This window comes from Hyalella azteca, unplaced genomic scaffold (assembly GCF_000764305.2).
Source record: "Hyalella azteca isolate HAZT.00-mixed unplaced genomic scaffold, Hazt_2.0.2 contig13248, whole genome shotgun sequence".
NCBI lineage: Eukaryota > Metazoa > Arthropoda > Malacostraca > Amphipoda > Hyalellidae > Hyalella > Hyalella azteca.
Window position 1 is genome coordinate 125,430 of NW_025943177.1, and position 17,971 is coordinate 143,400.

Genomic DNA, 17,971 nt, shown 5'->3' on the forward strand with positions numbered 1-17,971 from the left:
CTGATATTGTAAACTCGATGTCTTGTCATTATAAGTTTTATTCATGATAGCCTATCATTTCATCTACGTTTTGTGTTGTGATTGTTTGGTTTTGTTAAGCAACCAAGATTGCCATGGTTTGTTCTACGATATGCGCCGTAGTTGCCAGTATCGTCTTCAGTGTTGATAGTTTACTGTGGTTAGTGCGGCTGAAATGTTGCCTTGTTATGACCTCGTCTGAAGGCTTGTTACTTTCGTAATAATAAACCTCGTGACTCATTCTATAATTATTGAGCCTATGAATTTTTTATTCATTTTATGAAATAGGTAAATAATTCATTTCCTGTGACATTTAATGGCTTTGTTTCACCTACTGTTGTATCTTCCTGGCTTTGGCGCGCATCGTCACGCCTACAAACCCCGTAGCGTAGCACGATGTAAAGGCGCGTTTATACATGGGGCTATAGTATACGGGTCGGTCATGTCAGTGCATTGTCAGACTTCATGGTGAGAGGTGCGTGCTCAGATTCCTTCGTCTGTCGTGACTTGGACCAACGTTCTTTGGACTCGTCAATATCCTATACGTTTACAAATGTGTTGAAAAAAATGTTTGCCTAATAGGATGTGAAAGTTCTGTGCAACGAATCTTGTTGCTAATTATCAGCTTTTGCTCTAATAATCCGCGTCCTAGAAGAAATGAAATACATTCACAAAATGAGGTGGGTTAATTGCACACAGAATATTTTATTGTGGTAAATTTGCGGTGATAATAGCGTTATAGTTCGGTCTCAGCCCATCACGGCAAGAACTACTGGTTAATATGCTTTTGTTCGTAAGGAAGATGATGCAACCGATGTGCAAACATCATCACATTTGTAATCTATAAGTTTATGACGCTCGCTAATAATGTCATTGAACCCTAAAGTCTTGAAGTTAAGGATACGCGCACTTTTTGACCGAAGTTTTTGACTTGAAATTCGCAAGAAGAAGTTCAATATTTACCGGATCTTTCTTAAGCTCGCTACTTGTGACGGTGATGACATCTGCGCTGCAACCAAGCCTGATGCTCGAGCATGCTAATTAGTTATCCGCTATAATGATCACTGGCCACCTAGCATTTACCTGCACGGTAACGCTGCTGCACTTGCTAATTGTGCTGTCTGCCTAGCGAGTCTGTTACCTTGCGAAGAAATATAACCCTGGCTGCTCTCTTTATTCGCTTGCATACATGCGATGCTAATAGCAGATACCCATTGATTTTAGCAATTTATACCTTTTTAGCGTATTTTCACATTTATGGAAAAAGTGCACTATTGTGCTCGCCATGTCCGTCCGTCTGTCTGTCCGTCCGTGACTTCACGTTTTCGTCGACTAGAAAATGCGCTCTCTGTCACTCACTGCAGTGAGTACTGAGTTATATTTTTTATGTATGGTATCGGGAAAAGCATTTAGTCATTAATGTGCCGCTACTATTGATAAAACTTCTTCTGATGAGTGAATCACGGAAACAGGACGAATAAGGCGTTGACGTTACACATAGTAATAAGGCTCTTACAACAGCTGCCTGATCTCATGACAAGCTCGACTTGTCGACACACACCTCGATTATTATTGTAGCTCAATGCTATTTATGCGTGCCTCGAGCCTGACAGTTAAGCGTTGTACATCTTGACGAGCGCAAACTGTGTACCGTTAAGCGCCTGTACAGTGAGATTGCGCGCGAACTAGAGCGCACCGTCCTGAACAGCGTGTTGAGATCCTCTTGTTGTATTTTGTGAACGCGTCTTGTGTTCTGATGGAGAATCTGCATATAGTGCAATCATGTTAACTCAGGCATTAATTTTGTGGGCTCTGGCATCTGCCGTGCGTTTTATTCTCTGCATACTCATCCAGCAGGAATCGTGTGTTCTCTGGCATCCAGCATGCATCTTGTATTCCCTGGCATCCAGCATGCATCTTGCATTTTCTGGCATCCAGCAAGCTTCGCTGGACTCAGAAATCTAGCATGCATCATATGAGTGCTCTCGCTTTTCTTGTCGCGTTTACCAGACGTCGAGTCGCTCATAAGCGTGACGATGTGTGGTCATCTGCTTCTCGTCGTGAAGCTAATGGGCAATTTGCGTCTTGTAGCTAGAAATTGAAAAAAATCTTTGTTATTGACGCTCTCTTAACTGTTTTTAGAGATTTGCCGTTGTTTGCTCAATTTGTTTTGTTTTATATATAAATGCAATGCCGTGTGCTTGCTTCATGTTGACTTATCTGCTTTGCGTGCAATTAAGGTTTCCCTGAATAATGGGCGCGATACTTGTGAGAGTTTTGCCGTCTATAATTTATGAGAGCTACCGTTCATTTAGAACCACATTGAGTGAATTATGAGTCGTATTAATTTAATGTCTAGGTATGAAACCCACTTGAAACTAAAATTCGTGTCTTAAGTTGCCTGAACATTCCAGGTGCCTAAGGTAAACTTACTTTTTCGCAGAGTTAATAAAAGCGAAACTACAGCAGGTGTCCTTATAATTAAATTTTCCTTTAACTGATCTAATTATTTTTAAGGCATTTTTGAAATATCTCTCATGTGTTGCTTAAGTTGAAGAGCACACCCGTAAAACGATTCGGTTTCTGAACCTTTTGTCAATAACAAAATATGCCTCGACTGCGAACGAGCTATGTTCTCTCGTCCACCTGCATGTTCAAGACTGTCAGTGGCAGGAACAACAATTAAAGAGCCACCCTCTTCGACCTTCGTGAGAAAATATTATTAGGGATCGCTAGGCAACATGTTCCAGGAGTTCATTTTAGGCTCCGTTTGCTGCCGAATTGATGAACCATTTTCGGTCTTTATCGTGCGACACTGCGGTATGAACTGAGCTGCATGTCTAAAGCTGGAACTCATGGCTAGCTCTTGTCATCTCGGTATCGTTATCACTGAGATACAATGGCTCAAAAATTTGCCCTCTACGCTGGAAATCGAACCCTGTTCTCCTGCATTACTGGCAGGGATAGTCACCATTGTATACTAATTTGGACTCTTCCTCCTACAGCTTTGGACGCAACCTTCACCTGCTGCGGTTTGGCGAATTTAAATCGAATGCGGGCTCTTGTAGATCACGTGCATTATGTGTACTTATGATTTGTATGCCTGCTTTCATCGCATTCATCATCCTAATGCTCCTGGTCAAATATAATAGCTTCATATACTTTGGAAGTGAAGCCGCTTAGGCAGTTCATTAATAAATTCTATGCAGTCGTCTTGCTTATCCACGTATCCCAAGCCTGAAATATGATATCGATGGGGAGATGTACGTGCGATTCCACAGAGTTAAATATAATATTTTCTGGAGCTGGAAAAAATTCCGATTGTTACATTCATGTGATGTGTTATTTGTGAGGTCGGATATTGAGGCTACCAAGATTCTTATTTTCTTCCGCACTTTCGTCGAAACCGAAAAACCCTGTGTACTCCTGCTGGGTAGAGATCTCCTAATAACGTGCGTGATGCACCTTCGATAAAAGTGCATTTTAAAAGTGCGTCAAGACCGCGCTCATCTGCCGTGTGCTATGTGACTGTAAATACTGTTGCTATTTGTCCTCGCAGCGGCTGAGCTTTGAACTGCTGCATACGCACTCAATTTGACCATCTATTAGTAGGGGGTGTGAAGAGATGAACGCTTAATAGCTCTGCAATTTAAAGGGAATCGTTTTGTGTTGCCGTGTACGATAAATTTGTTGGTTCAGCTGTACTGAAATTTGTACTGAAATTTGAGGGCTGAAAAGTTGCGAACTTCTCTGAGTGTCCGTATATTTGATAAGGCAATAATTGCTATCTGTACGTGTATAAAGCTATTTTTTCAATGGGCAGCGCGAGCGAATTTTTTTTGTATTAGTACTTGCACGAGCCGTTAGAACTCGGTTAACTATATAGGTACAGTTCAATGAACAACCTTTTACAAGAAACCCAGCAATTTCAATGATTTGCAATCAATCGAGGCTTCTTGAGAGGTGAGCAACTTGACTGCAATGTAACAGCAATAGCCATTGCACTACTGAGCCTTCATGCTCATGGCGTCCGATTGAAATCTGTGAACGCCTAATCTGTAGCATGATAAGGAGGGGGGAAATTGTTCGTATGCTGCGTTGCCTGCAGCGTTTGAGGTCACGTAGTTTTTCTGCTTGGTTGATCGAACGGCTTGGGATTAGCGTTCACTAAATGGCCACTTCTAATTCGCCTTCGATTCTTACCTTGACGATAACAAAGAACTTGCCTGTCTGAGCAAGTCAGGCGCAGATCTGGCGTTAATCTGAACGAGAAAAAGTCTTTGTTTGTACAAAGAACTTCCTTCACTGTTTTGCTCTTTCCTGTGTTTTGGATTGTGACTTGATTTATGAATTAACGATTCGCACGAATAACTGGACAAGTCTTGAGCAATGAATAAACTATAAATAATTGGGTTGAATTTTCCTTGAATTACATGCGTGTAATCTCAATATTGTCTTTCAATTTTAAAACCGTCTAACTGGAACCACTCTGGTGCGATTCATGCAAGGAACTCGTAGCTCCGATAGTTTTACCCACTATGCTAAACAATTCGAAAATCGTTTCGTCTCTGAGCGCCACGTATACAGGTGCTCTGAGGTTATTACTTCGCTTCTGACGACACCGTAGAACTATTTCAAACAGAACGTACGCCTTATTTTTAGACTGCCATTTCACTCTTAGAGGCACGTACTAATAATAATAATTGTCCATTATAAATGAGCGTTGCCAATCCTTCTGTATTTTCTCTATAGTGCAAGTAATTACAGGGTACTGATTTCGGTGTCAATTTTTGTTCGTGACGCGCAGTAACGGATATTGGGGGGTGCTGCTGCGTGCACGTAGGACATTGCGACACTGTAAGCTTGTCTGTAGCTTTTGTAACTGAATATTGCTATAGAATTAAATTGTCTTTTATTTAGACTGTTCAGGTGGATAGAGAAATTCAGATGTTAAATTCAAATTTCATTGGTTGCATGTATTTTCTCTTGCCTTATGTGTGCAACAGTCTTGTATCCGTCTAAGAACATCCACAAGTTGCACTTCCTCTTGCTGTGTGAAAAAACCGCTTTGTATAGAATTGAATGAATCATCACTTGCAAACGATACTTTTGACATAATTGAGACTTATACAGATTACCATTTTTATCAAGACGGAAAAGGATTCCCACCGTGCAACGCACGTTATTCACGAGCAACACACGCTATTCACGCATTGTCTTGGTGTTCTTGCTTCAAGAAATAACTTTTGCGCCGCGTCCCTATAATTTTTTTATATTGTTTATACCAGATTTTGATCTCGCTGTCAATCTCGGCTTTGAGGCGCCATGACTGTGTGACTGTAGTTAACTCTGCATGTAAGACCAAAATTGACCAAGCTTAGAATTACTTAGGGATGAGTGTAGAACCTTGTCCGCCCATGCATTCTAGAGTTTATCCGTAGCTGTCTTTCTATTCAACACATAATTTGTTGCAAACAGTTACACACTAACTTTTTAGAATATGTTAGAGACTGCCGGCTCCATTATTTTGATGTTTTTTACTCCAAATGATTACCCAAAACAACTTCCATTGTATGATCCCATTAAACGAAGCGCGTAACCGCTCGGGTGCTGTATTTCATTGAGTGCTTAGGCAATTGTATAGTGTGGTGGTAGTAAGGTAAAGCCTGTATATTGCACTCCACAGCTGTTACTATAATGCAATCTTCAAGCCTTCTCGCTTGATGAAATCAAATCTCTGTAGGTGCAACATCCATTGGTCTCCCGCTCCAGTTCACGTAGCTAGACTTGCGCGTCTGACCTATGACCTCCCACCTCGGCGACTATTTTCCTCTATTATCCGTTACTGTTCGACATTAACAATTGATTTTGATGTTAGGTTAGTGATGTGTAGTATTTGATGTGAGGCACTCTTCAGTTCCTCTTAGAAAGTTTTGTATTTTAAATTAACCACGTTATACCTGTGAATCAGAAAGAATCGTCATGGCCTTCATTTATTTGTATAAACTAACGGTATACCGAAAAATAACGTCCCTCAGAACAAGCCTACTTTATTCCACCTTTTCCTCGTGACGTAAATTCATCTTTATATGAAATCGGGTTAAATTTCATCAATTTTTATGAAGGAATGATGATATAAACTGGATAGTATCTGTATTTGAACTTACTTGACCATTCTTGCGTTTTCATTTGGCTAAGAAAAGGATGTATAGGTTATCAAGCTATTGCGCTGTTTATCGCTTTTGTCAGTTTACACTTTGCATGAAATTCAATTTTTTTCAATTGAAAAAGAAGATGTATTCTACTCCTTAATAATGCATCTGTCAAGGCTATGGAATTCTGTTCCGTCGATGCCTCTGCGAGGAACTCTGCCTGGCTGGCAGTGTGATAGGAAATGCAACTTGCTTTTAGATTTTCTGACTTACCAGGAAGGCAATAATGAATCTTTCTAACAATTGCAGTTTCAATGTCAGCAAAATACGCGCTTGTACCGCGTTAATGTTCAGGCTTCAATTCCTGGTCAACAAGGCTGACCGGAAAGAGCTAATCAGGCTGTTACGTGCTATCAGTCTCACCTGTTATTCAGTTGATTGGCGTTGTAAGCTTTTTCAGAGGCCGCTGCAGGCAGCACTATGATGCTGGATCGTTATTTCTGTCACCTGACACAGCATTCCGTTCGGAACATTGTTGACGTACCAAACATGGTTACTCAGTAACTCTGCACGTATGCGTTCTATAAAAATATCCTGCTTTTTTGATACATTTAACTTTGTTAGACCCATGGTATTACGCACAGATAATTTGCCATTCAGACATATCTTGATTTGTGCTTGAGTGACTTGGTTGATTATATTTAAACCTATTACTTAAGAAATTAGTTCCTACGACTTTTCCTCCTACTACTTTTCCTGTTACGACTTATCCTCTCCCTCTGTTCCTACGACTACGACGAGGTTTCAACTGCAGACAGAGGAAAGGCATCATATTTTGTGGACTTAATTCAACTTCCCTGCTTAGCTGTGCTGTTGGTCTGTACTTGTTTACTGCTCTGTAAAATGGTCCTACGGAGACGCTGTGCTGCACAGTAGGCCTTTATTGTGCTGTCCCAATTTTAGTCCTAAATAATTTTGTTTTCATTATTATTTTTTTAATTTATTGTTAGGGACGAGTTATTTGCGCAAAAAATGTTTCTTGTATTATTTAATCACATTGAAGTACCCTGTTCATCTTTGATTGATATACTCTTCTTTCCGACCACGCCGGACGCGCACGAGCTGACAGGCATCTCGCTTCAATATTCTGTTCACTTTCTATTTCACAATTTCCTCGACATTACCATAGAATTACACGGTAGTTGGCTCGAGCGCTGCCTCATTTCCCTCTTAAATGCCGTCTCTGGTCTTGAAAGTGTTCACGCTCTGGAGGAAAATGATCGACACGTCGTGTCGCGCCTCACGCCGAGGTCGAGCTTGCAGGGCGCTCATACGCTCAACTGACGCTGAATAATTTCGGTTCAAACTAAACCCCTACTTTTGTAAACCGAAAAGCTGATCATGATTATAGTGTGTAGGTACCGTTCGAAATTTCAAAAAGTAAATTCTACGTTGTACATATATGCTTGAAACATCACTACTGTTTGTTGCACTTGATTTTCCCAAACGGATGCAGTTCAGCGACAGTCAGCATAGCAGTGGCAAGACCTCACTACTTACTGAAAGAATCGTCCCGTCACCTCACGCAGTTCATGAGTGTGGGCGGCTCTACAACATAACACTAGGGCAAAATTATTTGCTGCCCTGCCAATTAGGGCGAGTGTCAATAGTAGGCAGCTTTATTTATTCACAATGCCTGTTGACAGCCGTATTAACTTGTAAAAAACGTTCATGGAAAGACTGAGCTGTTTTATATTACTTTATGTTAAACAGCCGACTTCTGATCTCGAGTGTCGCGAGAGCCTCTTATGGTGAAGATGTGTCGTGTTAACACCCCCGTAACATGTCACATGCTGTTGCTGTGTACGCTTGCTACACTGCATTGATGCATTCTTTAAGATTCTTGGATTGTTCGATGATGAATATCTGTTGGTTTCAGTCACTATCATGTCCACTAGTCACATTCGTGTTTTATGCGAGTAACGTGCCTGGTATTTTGCTTTCGACCTTCATCGAGTCCGGATCATTTGTGCTCTTGGATGCCTTGAACCGCTTCTTAGTTATTGCACTTCATTCATAATTGCAGTAGAATCATTCTTCTGCTGGTCGAACTGCATTTAAAGTTCATGATATTTTAATTTACTCCATTCAGAGCAAATGTAAGATGAGCATAACGGAGGAATATTGTTCCTTCATTTCACTCAACGTGAGTTTAGACAAAACGGTTTTTATGTTAATTTTGAATTTCATGTTCAGCTTGGGAAATGATTCTGTCTACGCCAAGTCTACGCAAGTCTTTATCCTTCAATATCAAATCCATACTGCTGGCTGGTATATAGTGAAATTGTTATCGACAAATTTGCAATCACTGACACTTCGTGATTACATCGTGTCATGCATGGTTGCAGCGTTGTCTTGTTCAGATAAGCTTCAGGGACGTACAATGAAAACTTGCTCGTGTACGGAGTCATTAAATCCGTCAGTGATTGCTTGATGTAGTCACGAACTCAACTACTTTTTATTGTGTACTTTTACTTGTGTACTCAACTACTTACTTTTATTGAGGCCACAGGTGAGGTTGAGATAAAGTTTTCCCTGAATAGGATAGTTTGTGATGGACTCATGACTTTGGTACTTGAAGTACCAATGGGTCCTTCTGAAGCAGTACCACAGAGGAGAACTCTCTTGTGATCTCAGTTTTGCTCGTCCAATGTAAGCTTGCCACTATCTTTTGAGGCTGGAACTGCATTTAACTTGCGACTTTAAGCTTAGAACAAGTAACGCTGAGTTGCAGTTGAGAACTGAATTGATTTTGTGCGCAAATCTTGATTGGTTTCTTGTCTCTGAATAACTTCAGTTTGAGATACAAACTTCGTTCATCTCTCTTGTTCGAATAATTAATAGTTAGGCTTCAAATATATATAATACATATGATAGGTACGCTTTAAATATATGTGAAACATAAGTAGTCTCGGTCGTAGATTCCTATATACCCGCCCTCAGTTACGCAGCTTCAGAACTCAGGCTTGCTGCAATGACCGTGCAGCGGCTGTACTGTAATGGCTGTAACGATAGTCTCATTTAAGTGGAGGTCACGGCTCACTGGTTGTTAACCTCTGGCTGTTTGTTCCTCGCTTGTGAACAGGCGAGTGTGGCAAATAGCGAGGCATAGAAGTCATGCAGCTCTGCTGCACCATGCATGAATTTGAGTACATTTCACGTGCAAAGCTAGAAGTCTAGAATATTTCCTTTCATTTGTGAAATTTTGAATTGCTTTGATATTTTTTTCTACCTACTTTTATCGAGAAAGCATTTGGTGTTTGGACGGATGTTTCGTGTAGTTTTATGAATTGAGGCTTGTCGTTTTTTTTATTAATATCAATTTTAAATTCCATTGTAAAGTAAGTAGGTGGAAGTAGCCAGCCGCGTTTGGGTAAAACCAATAATTTTTGCCATTTTCGCTGATCCTTATTTCTTTTAAACTCAAATGTGTGTTTATTCTGGGTTTGAAGGCAGAAACATTTTACATAAAGACCACCTCAATTCTGGTGATCACGTTTAGCATGCAATGTATAGCGCTCGAGCTGTATGACTCATGCACGACACAAGTCCATGCCATGACTCACTCCACCCAGCCCGCTCCGTTTGGGGATGCCGCATCATTTCTTCGTTGGAGGCGTCTTGCTGCTGCTTTACTCTTCGTTGGCCGCGTCTTGCTGCTGCTTTACTCTTCGTTGGCCATTACTCTTCGTAGGTCGCGTCTTGCTGCTGCTTTACTCTTCGTTGGCCACATCTTGCTGCTGCTTTACTCTTCGTAGGTCGCGTCTTGCTGCTGCCTTACTCTTCGTTGGTCACACCTCATGCTGCTGCCTTACTCTTCGTTGGTCACACCTCATGCTGCTGCTTTACTCTTCGCTGGCCGCGTCTTGCTGCTGCTTTACTCTTCGTAGGTCGCGTCTTGCTGCTGCTTTACTCTTCGTTGGCCACATCTTGCTGCTGCTTTACTCTTCGGTGTCCGCGGTATGGGCACTTTATTTCTTCGCTGGCCGCATCTTATTGCCGCATAGCCTGCTGGTGTTATCTAATGTGGCTCATCTGCTGCATGTGTTGGTATAGTGAATTCCAGATTCTCGCACAATTATCATTCTTATACAAGTTATACGTAATGAATCATCCATGGAGACAGTTTATATGGTCTCGCCTCGTACTCATGTATATACCCGAGTTACTGGTAACATTATTGCCATCGTTCTGAAGACTGCCCTAGGTGACCGTGGCCATACTTTCAAAACTGGCTAAGTGAACGTAAGTACTTACGCTCTATTTTCATGTCTATGATTGGTGGATATTGCTTGAAAGGCCGTCAATGATTGGCTAATGAACTTACGATCTCTTAACTTTTTTTTTGAAAGTATGGGCCAGCTGTTTGGAAGTATAGGCCCTGGTCCTGCGGTCGGTGTTGCGGCGAGGCGTGCGGCGCCCGTCATGGACATGATGGGTGCGGTCACTGCTGCTCGTCTTGCATTTTCTTGGATATTTGTTTTCGTGCTATACCAAAAGTGTGCAGCCGCAGTGCGTCCTCCTATTTCTTGATAATTTCTTGCCCTCAACATTTTCTGCTCTATCTGCAATCCTTTGAACTATAGCTTTCTATTGTATATGGCTTGCCTCTCACATGATACTTTGTTATCAAGCTTAATCTTCGCAAAAATTTCTCAAATCTCTAACGCTATGGTTACTAAATCGTTAAATTAGACCTGAACTATTCAATCCCAGATCGCCAAGATTAGAAATGAACCTGTTTTGTTTTTTATTGCGTTTCTAATTGTATTTGAAATGTTTTGTACGATGTTACATAAATGATGCATTTCAATTTATCTGGGCCTCTTATTTGCGCTCAAGAGATAAAGGTGCAGTCGCTACGAATTGCCTTCGTTGCTTATACTTTGCAGGCTTACAAAGCGAGGTGTGTGTTGGGCTCGTTTGCATGTACATTGTACACAGTACACGTTTATTCTAACGAACCTCTGGGGCCATACTTTCAAAACTCGCTAAGTGAACGTAAGTACTAACGCTCTATTTTCTTGTCTATGATTGGTGGATTTTGCTTCAAAGGCCGTCAATGATTGGCTGATGAACTTACGATCTCTTAACTTTTTTTGAAAGTATGGGCCCTGTGCAGGTTGTTCCGCCATCGCAAGCCGTGTCCGGTCTCGCTAAACGTACTCGTTATCCCTGTATGTTTATTCTGCAAAATATTCAGTATCATATCTTCTCTTATAACTTTGTTGCAGAATTGTCTCCAGGATATTTATTTATCTCTGAGACTCTGCCGCAGGTTGTCAAAATGTCAACAATTAACAGCAAACAATGCCAAGAAAGGTTATTAGAGCTGAGATTTCTTGTATAGAGAAGCTGCTGTTGTGGTAGTAGGGAGGGTGGATAGTTCTGCTATCCTATATTATATTCTGCATGTCACACTCCCTGTTAAGTACCGGTTAAACTGAGGAGCATATTTATTCAAAGCTCTGTGACAGAAGATGTCCTCAATCCACGCCGTTTACTTCACCTCACATCAACCTCATGCATGTCGTCCCATGCCAAGCATGGGTTTGCGTTTAGAACCTCGGCACGCCGCTACTTGAGGTTCAGGAAGTCCTTGTATCTACATTGCGGTAGATTTTCCATTGCGTCTTGTACTGTACAGCCCATTACTCCATTGCGAGACCAGGCCTTCCCATGTACTGTACATCCCATTACTCCATTGCTAGACCAGGCCTTCTCATGTACTGTACAGCCCATTACTCCATTGCGAGACCAGGCCTTCTCATGTACTGTACATCCCCTTACTCCATTGCGAGACCAGGCCTTCTCATGTACTGTACCTGCAGCCCATTACTCTATCTGCCCGCTTCGGCGAGTTTAATCAACAATAGTTCCTTTATAGGAGTTATTTCATTCGTAAATTCAATTTCCTTCTCTCATTTAAGTTGCTTCCTCAGTGCATTTCAAATTTTTCTCGTGGACTTTGTTTTATTTATCTAGTCGCATCAAATTTCGTGTATTATTTTTCGTTCTGACATTCAATGAATAACTGAAACGACATAAATAAGTAATAAGCTGTTAGAAGTGTTTTGTTATGCAATTAGCTGCTTTAAAATAGAGTTTACGCGCGTCACGTCTCTAACACGTGATGCGGACTCGGCGCACGTTCACGTTGCTCTTACGCGCGTTCGTTCCTTGGAATCATTAATTTTGTGTCCGTTCTGGATTTTTTGAATTTCTTACCAAGGTTCGGGCGGGGTGCGTGTCCTGACAACATGCACGTAGTGATATGTTGGTCACTTCGTTGCATGATATTTTATGGAGAAAGTAGTCCAGTCTGTCCAATCGTTAACTGTCACCACCGACAAGCGTCCAAGTTATCGGCAAAAGAAACGTATGACAGCGTTTATGGTTTAGCGATCAAAATATATTTCGTGATAGATGTTTCTGTGAATTTTCCTGAGGTGTCTTGTTTTGAGATCGTTTTGAAACCTTAATGAGCGATTTTTGGCCATAATTATTAAAACTAATTTAAGTATTTGAGGTAGTTCTTAACTTCTCCTGAGGTTTTCGGGAGGTAATTGTCCCAATTCATTAACTTGACATTCGTGCTTGCCTATTTGATAATTTTATTGCAGTAAGAGGCCGCCTGCTGTTCATGCGTTTAATTGTGGTTGTTTTGCGAAGAGATAATTACTTAATGTTCGTTGCAGTCCCCGCGCGGGGGGTCGAGCTGCCGATGACCAAACCTGACCGAGACCTCGTACACTGGCTGCGGTCGTTCAAACCATTCCAAGTTTTTCAATACATGAAACGAGTATAGAAGTGTTAAAAGGTTGTTAGAATTCGACGAGATCGGACGAAATACGGTCATTAGATTGGCCACCGTAAACTACAGTAGGTTCATGATGTAGCTGCAAACTTGATATAGATATTCTCAAAGTTGATATTCTCTATAAAAGATTTCGTTGGATAGTATCGTTAAGTTTTAATAATAACCTGCTACTTTCTAAACTAAGATCATCTATGCTCTGGTTCCTTTGGAGAAATGAAATGAAAGATCACAATTGTATAAAATCTTTCTGACTATCTAAGCTCTCTAGAGATAAGATGCTTTCTACAGCCACGCTCGACGCACCGCATGACACGCGTCGTAGGGAAACTCTCACGCCTAATTACCCTGTATTGTCTCCCTGAGACGCCTGCTGCTGTTCCTGCTCTCTGCGCTGCTGTGGAGCAGGCAAGTGTTATTGCAGTACTGCAGCGTTCCTACTCCTTCGTTGCCAACACAACCTTGTTCCCAGGATTGTCTTACTCCCGCGCACGTCCTATAATCGGGCAGCGGGTTCATGCGGTGTTCATTTGCGTATGTGGTCGCCCCTCTGCCATTGTAGCTAACGCGGGCGTTATACGGCACTGCTGAGTTGCCCACAATCGACATGGGGCCATACTTTTAAAATTAGCTAAGTGAACGTAAGTACTTACGCTCTGTTTTCTTGTCTATTATAGGTGGGTTTTGCTTGAAAGGCCGTCAATGATTGGCTGATGAACTTAGGATCTCTTAACTTTTTTTGAAAGTATGGGCCCAGATGTGTTACATCAAATCGCTCGGTATTTTGTCACATCTGCATTTAATTATTCTTGAGTAACCTGAAAACACTAGTTATTCAACACCGCAATAAAACCCTCGTAAAAGTTTAAATCAAGCAACGTAATTTGTTTTCATGCATAACACTATTGCCTTTAAGGTTCTTAAAATAGCTAACGAGGACCGGCCATCTTGACTGTGATATCATGTGATGTCACTTACATTCCACTGCTGACATTCCACATGGATGCCACTGCTATCAGTTCATTACTTCTAGTACTCTTACTAGACGTCTTTGTTATCAATGATTAATTATCCTAAACACTCTTTGGATTGCTGCATATCATTTAAAAACTTCATGATTAGAAGAACTAGATATTATTGTGACAGGTGAATGTTGCTAAGTGCTGGCACGTTATATTTGCCACTGATAATCGTGATATCCTTCAGGCATTTCAAAGTATGGTACTACCTTGGATCAGCTGTAGAATCTATGGTGTGTATGTATCAGTAGGATGATATTATGCGTCATTAGCATCACTTGACTGCATTTGCATCACTTTTGCAGTATCGCAGATAACGTACATTAAACGGCAGACTCGACGGATCATAGAATGTCGGCCTAACCATTGACAATTCGTGGAGCCTTATTTTAAAATTTTAACCGATAACAGTTCTCCGCTGAGTGTCATTTTCACTCGACAGTAATGCTTTCTTATATTGCCTTGTAAGAACAAATGATTTAAACTAATTAAATAACTCTTCCTTACCTTACTTATGTGAACACGAAGGTAAAGCAATGTGCATGCGACGTGCATTTACATTTCTTGAAGCCTCTCAAAAGGAGACCAGCTTGTTATTATTAGGCTTCGGCCCTACTCAAGTTTTCTCAATTTGTGAAAGAGACCAAATCAATGCTCCTAATTATATCGTATTCATTCTTTGATCCACTCGCACATTATTTTGTGCTCATTCATTCAATATAATCCACAATTGTTGACCCTATTATCCATGACCGCTGCACGCTTTCTACGCTCAGTCTAAATCTTCTGCTAAGCTTAGCTTCCGTATGACAACATTCTGTTGTCCTTAATCATGTTTAGGTTGTCACGGATTTGAGTCTGCAACATAAGCAATCAAATTAAGAGGTAAACATGGCCTTGCGTGCGAGCGGGGAAACTTCTAATTTAATAAGGCTACTGCTACAGAAAGACGCCTGGATGCATGGGTACTCGAAGCGAGTTAGAGTTCTAGTTTGGTTGATTAATGAACAATCTTTGAATAAAATTACAAGGACATAGCGACATCAGGGCGAAATTCTATGCGAACAGTTGGATCTAAATTTGAAATTGCAGCTGTTGCATATCATTCAAAAACTTCATGCACATTTCTAGGCTTGGTTTATTTTTACCTTATGAACCATCGTGATTCTGCTGAAATAGCAAAGAGACTCTAACATTTTGTTTAAAATCTAATTGCTCGCTTAACATCAAACAAGTTACACATCGCTTAATTGATAAATCTCCTTGTCATCCTCTGAACTATCTTTGCCCTTTGACGAGGCCGTAATTCCTGAAATTTTTGCTTCATTCCTACAGTCACATTCTCTTGCTGAACCCTGAATAAGTGGTATGACTTGGTCGTATTAGGAGTATGAAAGTGCCGCTAACGCTGTATCCTGCATGAAGGGCTGATAACAATCTCAGGTCTTTTGTGTGTACTGCTTATCTACGACATCCCGGGATGTTGACAAGTCTCAATTTAGATGAAGATGTAGCTGCTGTATTAACGTATTGTGTAAAACGTGGGATGGAGCGAGATAGATTACTCAGAACTCATGTCTCTCATCATGACTCATGTTCATGCATTGTATAGCAGACTCGCGCAAATAATGATTTTTTTCCAACCAAATTCATAACAAAAATGAAGCTCTCCTCATAGTATCAAACGACCTGGCCTGTGCTCGCGTTGTGCGGCTCATTCATCGTGGTCAGAACTGTCCGCACACACGGACATCTCACAAATTTTCACTTGTATAAGACTTCTGAAAATTGTGATTTTGAGAGTATATCTGAAATTTTTGTGAGGTAGGTCTTTTGTTTCTAACTGTGGTTGTAATCGTGAAATGTTTACGTTATCTAGTCCAATAGTGGAGTGTGTATTTGAAGTCTAATTGTTATGCATTTAAAGTCTATCGCTTATGTAATTTCAGTCTGGTAGTGTACGCGAAGTTTATTTTTTAGAGGTGTATTTAAAGTATTTTTTGGTGGTGTATTCTCGGCCTATAGTCGAAGTCTTTTGAGCTATATTTTAAAAAAGCTGTATGAAAAATTCATTCATAGGTGGTGTATTTATTGGTAGAGTGTTTTCATTGCTCGGAATTCAGGTGCGGTGCTATTATTTTAAATTGACGTAAATGCATATTCTTAATATTTCAGCGTATATTTCTGTGTTTACCACGTTAAATTTTGGACTATCATACAGTGGGGCTACACTAACCTTGAAAATATTGAACGACGGAATTATATACGCGATATGTTAAAATAACTCTCTCTCTTCTACCAACATTATTTTTTAAGAGAAGATCCCTGAGCTGCATATGCACGTTTCAATCTTACATTGGTGCGCGCGTTGAAGCATGCAGAGCACACTCTTATAGTGTGCCTGTAATGCACATACACTCGAGTGTATATAAGCGTGACGCCTGCTTTGATTGCGTCGATACGCCGAGCTGCAGCCTTGTCTTATGACCGACCACAGCGTTGGCCGTGACTTGCGTCTAACACTCACTTTGCGTACTTGTTCACACCTGCAGGCAAGTTTTTGATGAACTACTCGCTACCTCGCCTAGCTTCACTGGTTTTGCCTGTTACATTTGCGTCAGAAATGTGCTGCAACATTTGGATGCAAAAGTTGTACATAATTGAAGAGTTCACGAAAGATGGGCTCGTTGAGTACAAATTGAGGAACAGATGGAAATTAACGTTTTTCGACAATGCCCGGCAACTTTGTTATTCCTTTATTTTGAAAAATATGAAAATAGATGAGTTTGAATTTAAATTTCCGCAAAATGTGCATGTGAGTCAAAAACTGTGCAATCGATTGTTATAAATGAGTTTTAAAAATCCATATTTCGAATGTTTTATTTTTCGCATTAACGTTTGCCTGTGAAGAAGGCCTCTCATTTTCACGTTTGAACTTGAAGGTTTCACTTGGTTGTTGCATCTATTGTTGAATGTTTCACTTGAGTGTTGCATCTATTGTTGAATGTTTCACTTGGTTGTTGCATCTATTGTTGAATGTTTCACTTGAGTGTTGCATCTATTGTTGAATGTTTCACTTGGTTGTTGCATCTATTGTTGAATGTTTCACTTGAGTGTTGCATCTATTGTTGAATGTTTCACTTGGTTGTTGCATCTATTGTTGAATGTTTCACTTGAGTGTTGCATCTATTGTTGAATGTTTCACTTGGTTGTTGCATCTATTGTTGAATGTTTCACTTGAGNCAGTTTACACTTGGTTGTTGCATCTATTGTTGCAGTTTACACTTGGTTGCTGCATCTATTGTTGCAGTTTACACTTGGTTGTTGCATCTATTGTTCTTTGGTTAACTCCTTGGACCGTAGACTCGCTGTGTCGATTAATTTTCGTGGCGGTTTTATTTATTAAGCAATACAATGACGATTTGCACGAGACAATTTTCCAACTGCCCAACTTATAACAATTTCAATAACGCAAATAAAATTGAATTAATATATTTTTATCGAATTTGCATCTGGATTTCGCTTTTTTTCTTGTGTATTTTTACTGAAAGTCTTCACCCATGCAATTAAAGTTGCACCCTCTATGTGGTAAAGTTTTCGATCATTCGTTAACAGCATTTAAAAAGAATAATTTTGCATTCTAATGCATTCTAAAGTGCATTACGAAGAGTCAACTTTTCTAGTTAAAAGAAAAATTCATTCAAAAACAAGAATTCATCTAGAAAGTTATGAGAAGTGTGTTTCCAGGCTCGGTAAAAACATCTCAATTGTTTCAAGCATGGGAGCTCATTTCTATCAATAAAACAGCTCAGTTCTTCATCTCAGTTCGAAGAAAATGTATTGAAGACGTAGAAAAACGCGCTTTGTATTGGCTTTTTCTTGTGGGAACCTTTGTTTCTTGGACA

General features: G+C 40.4%; 1 protein-coding gene across 3 annotated transcripts in view; it reads left to right on the forward strand.

Moving 5' to 3' along the window:
* The first annotated feature begins 479 nt into the window (after window positions 1-479).
* LOC108672884 (ras-related protein Ral-a) overlaps window positions 480-17,971 on the forward strand; it is a 43,007-nt gene continuing 25,515 nt past the window's right edge. For all 3 annotated transcript variants that reach the window (XM_018160640.2, XM_018160638.2, XM_018160639.2), the window contains exon 1: window positions 480-698. In XM_018160640.2, coding sequence (XP_018016129.1) covers window positions 676-698 — 23 coding nt within the window. In that variant the 5' untranslated portion in view covers window positions 480-675. The remainder of the gene's footprint in view (window positions 699-17,971) is intronic.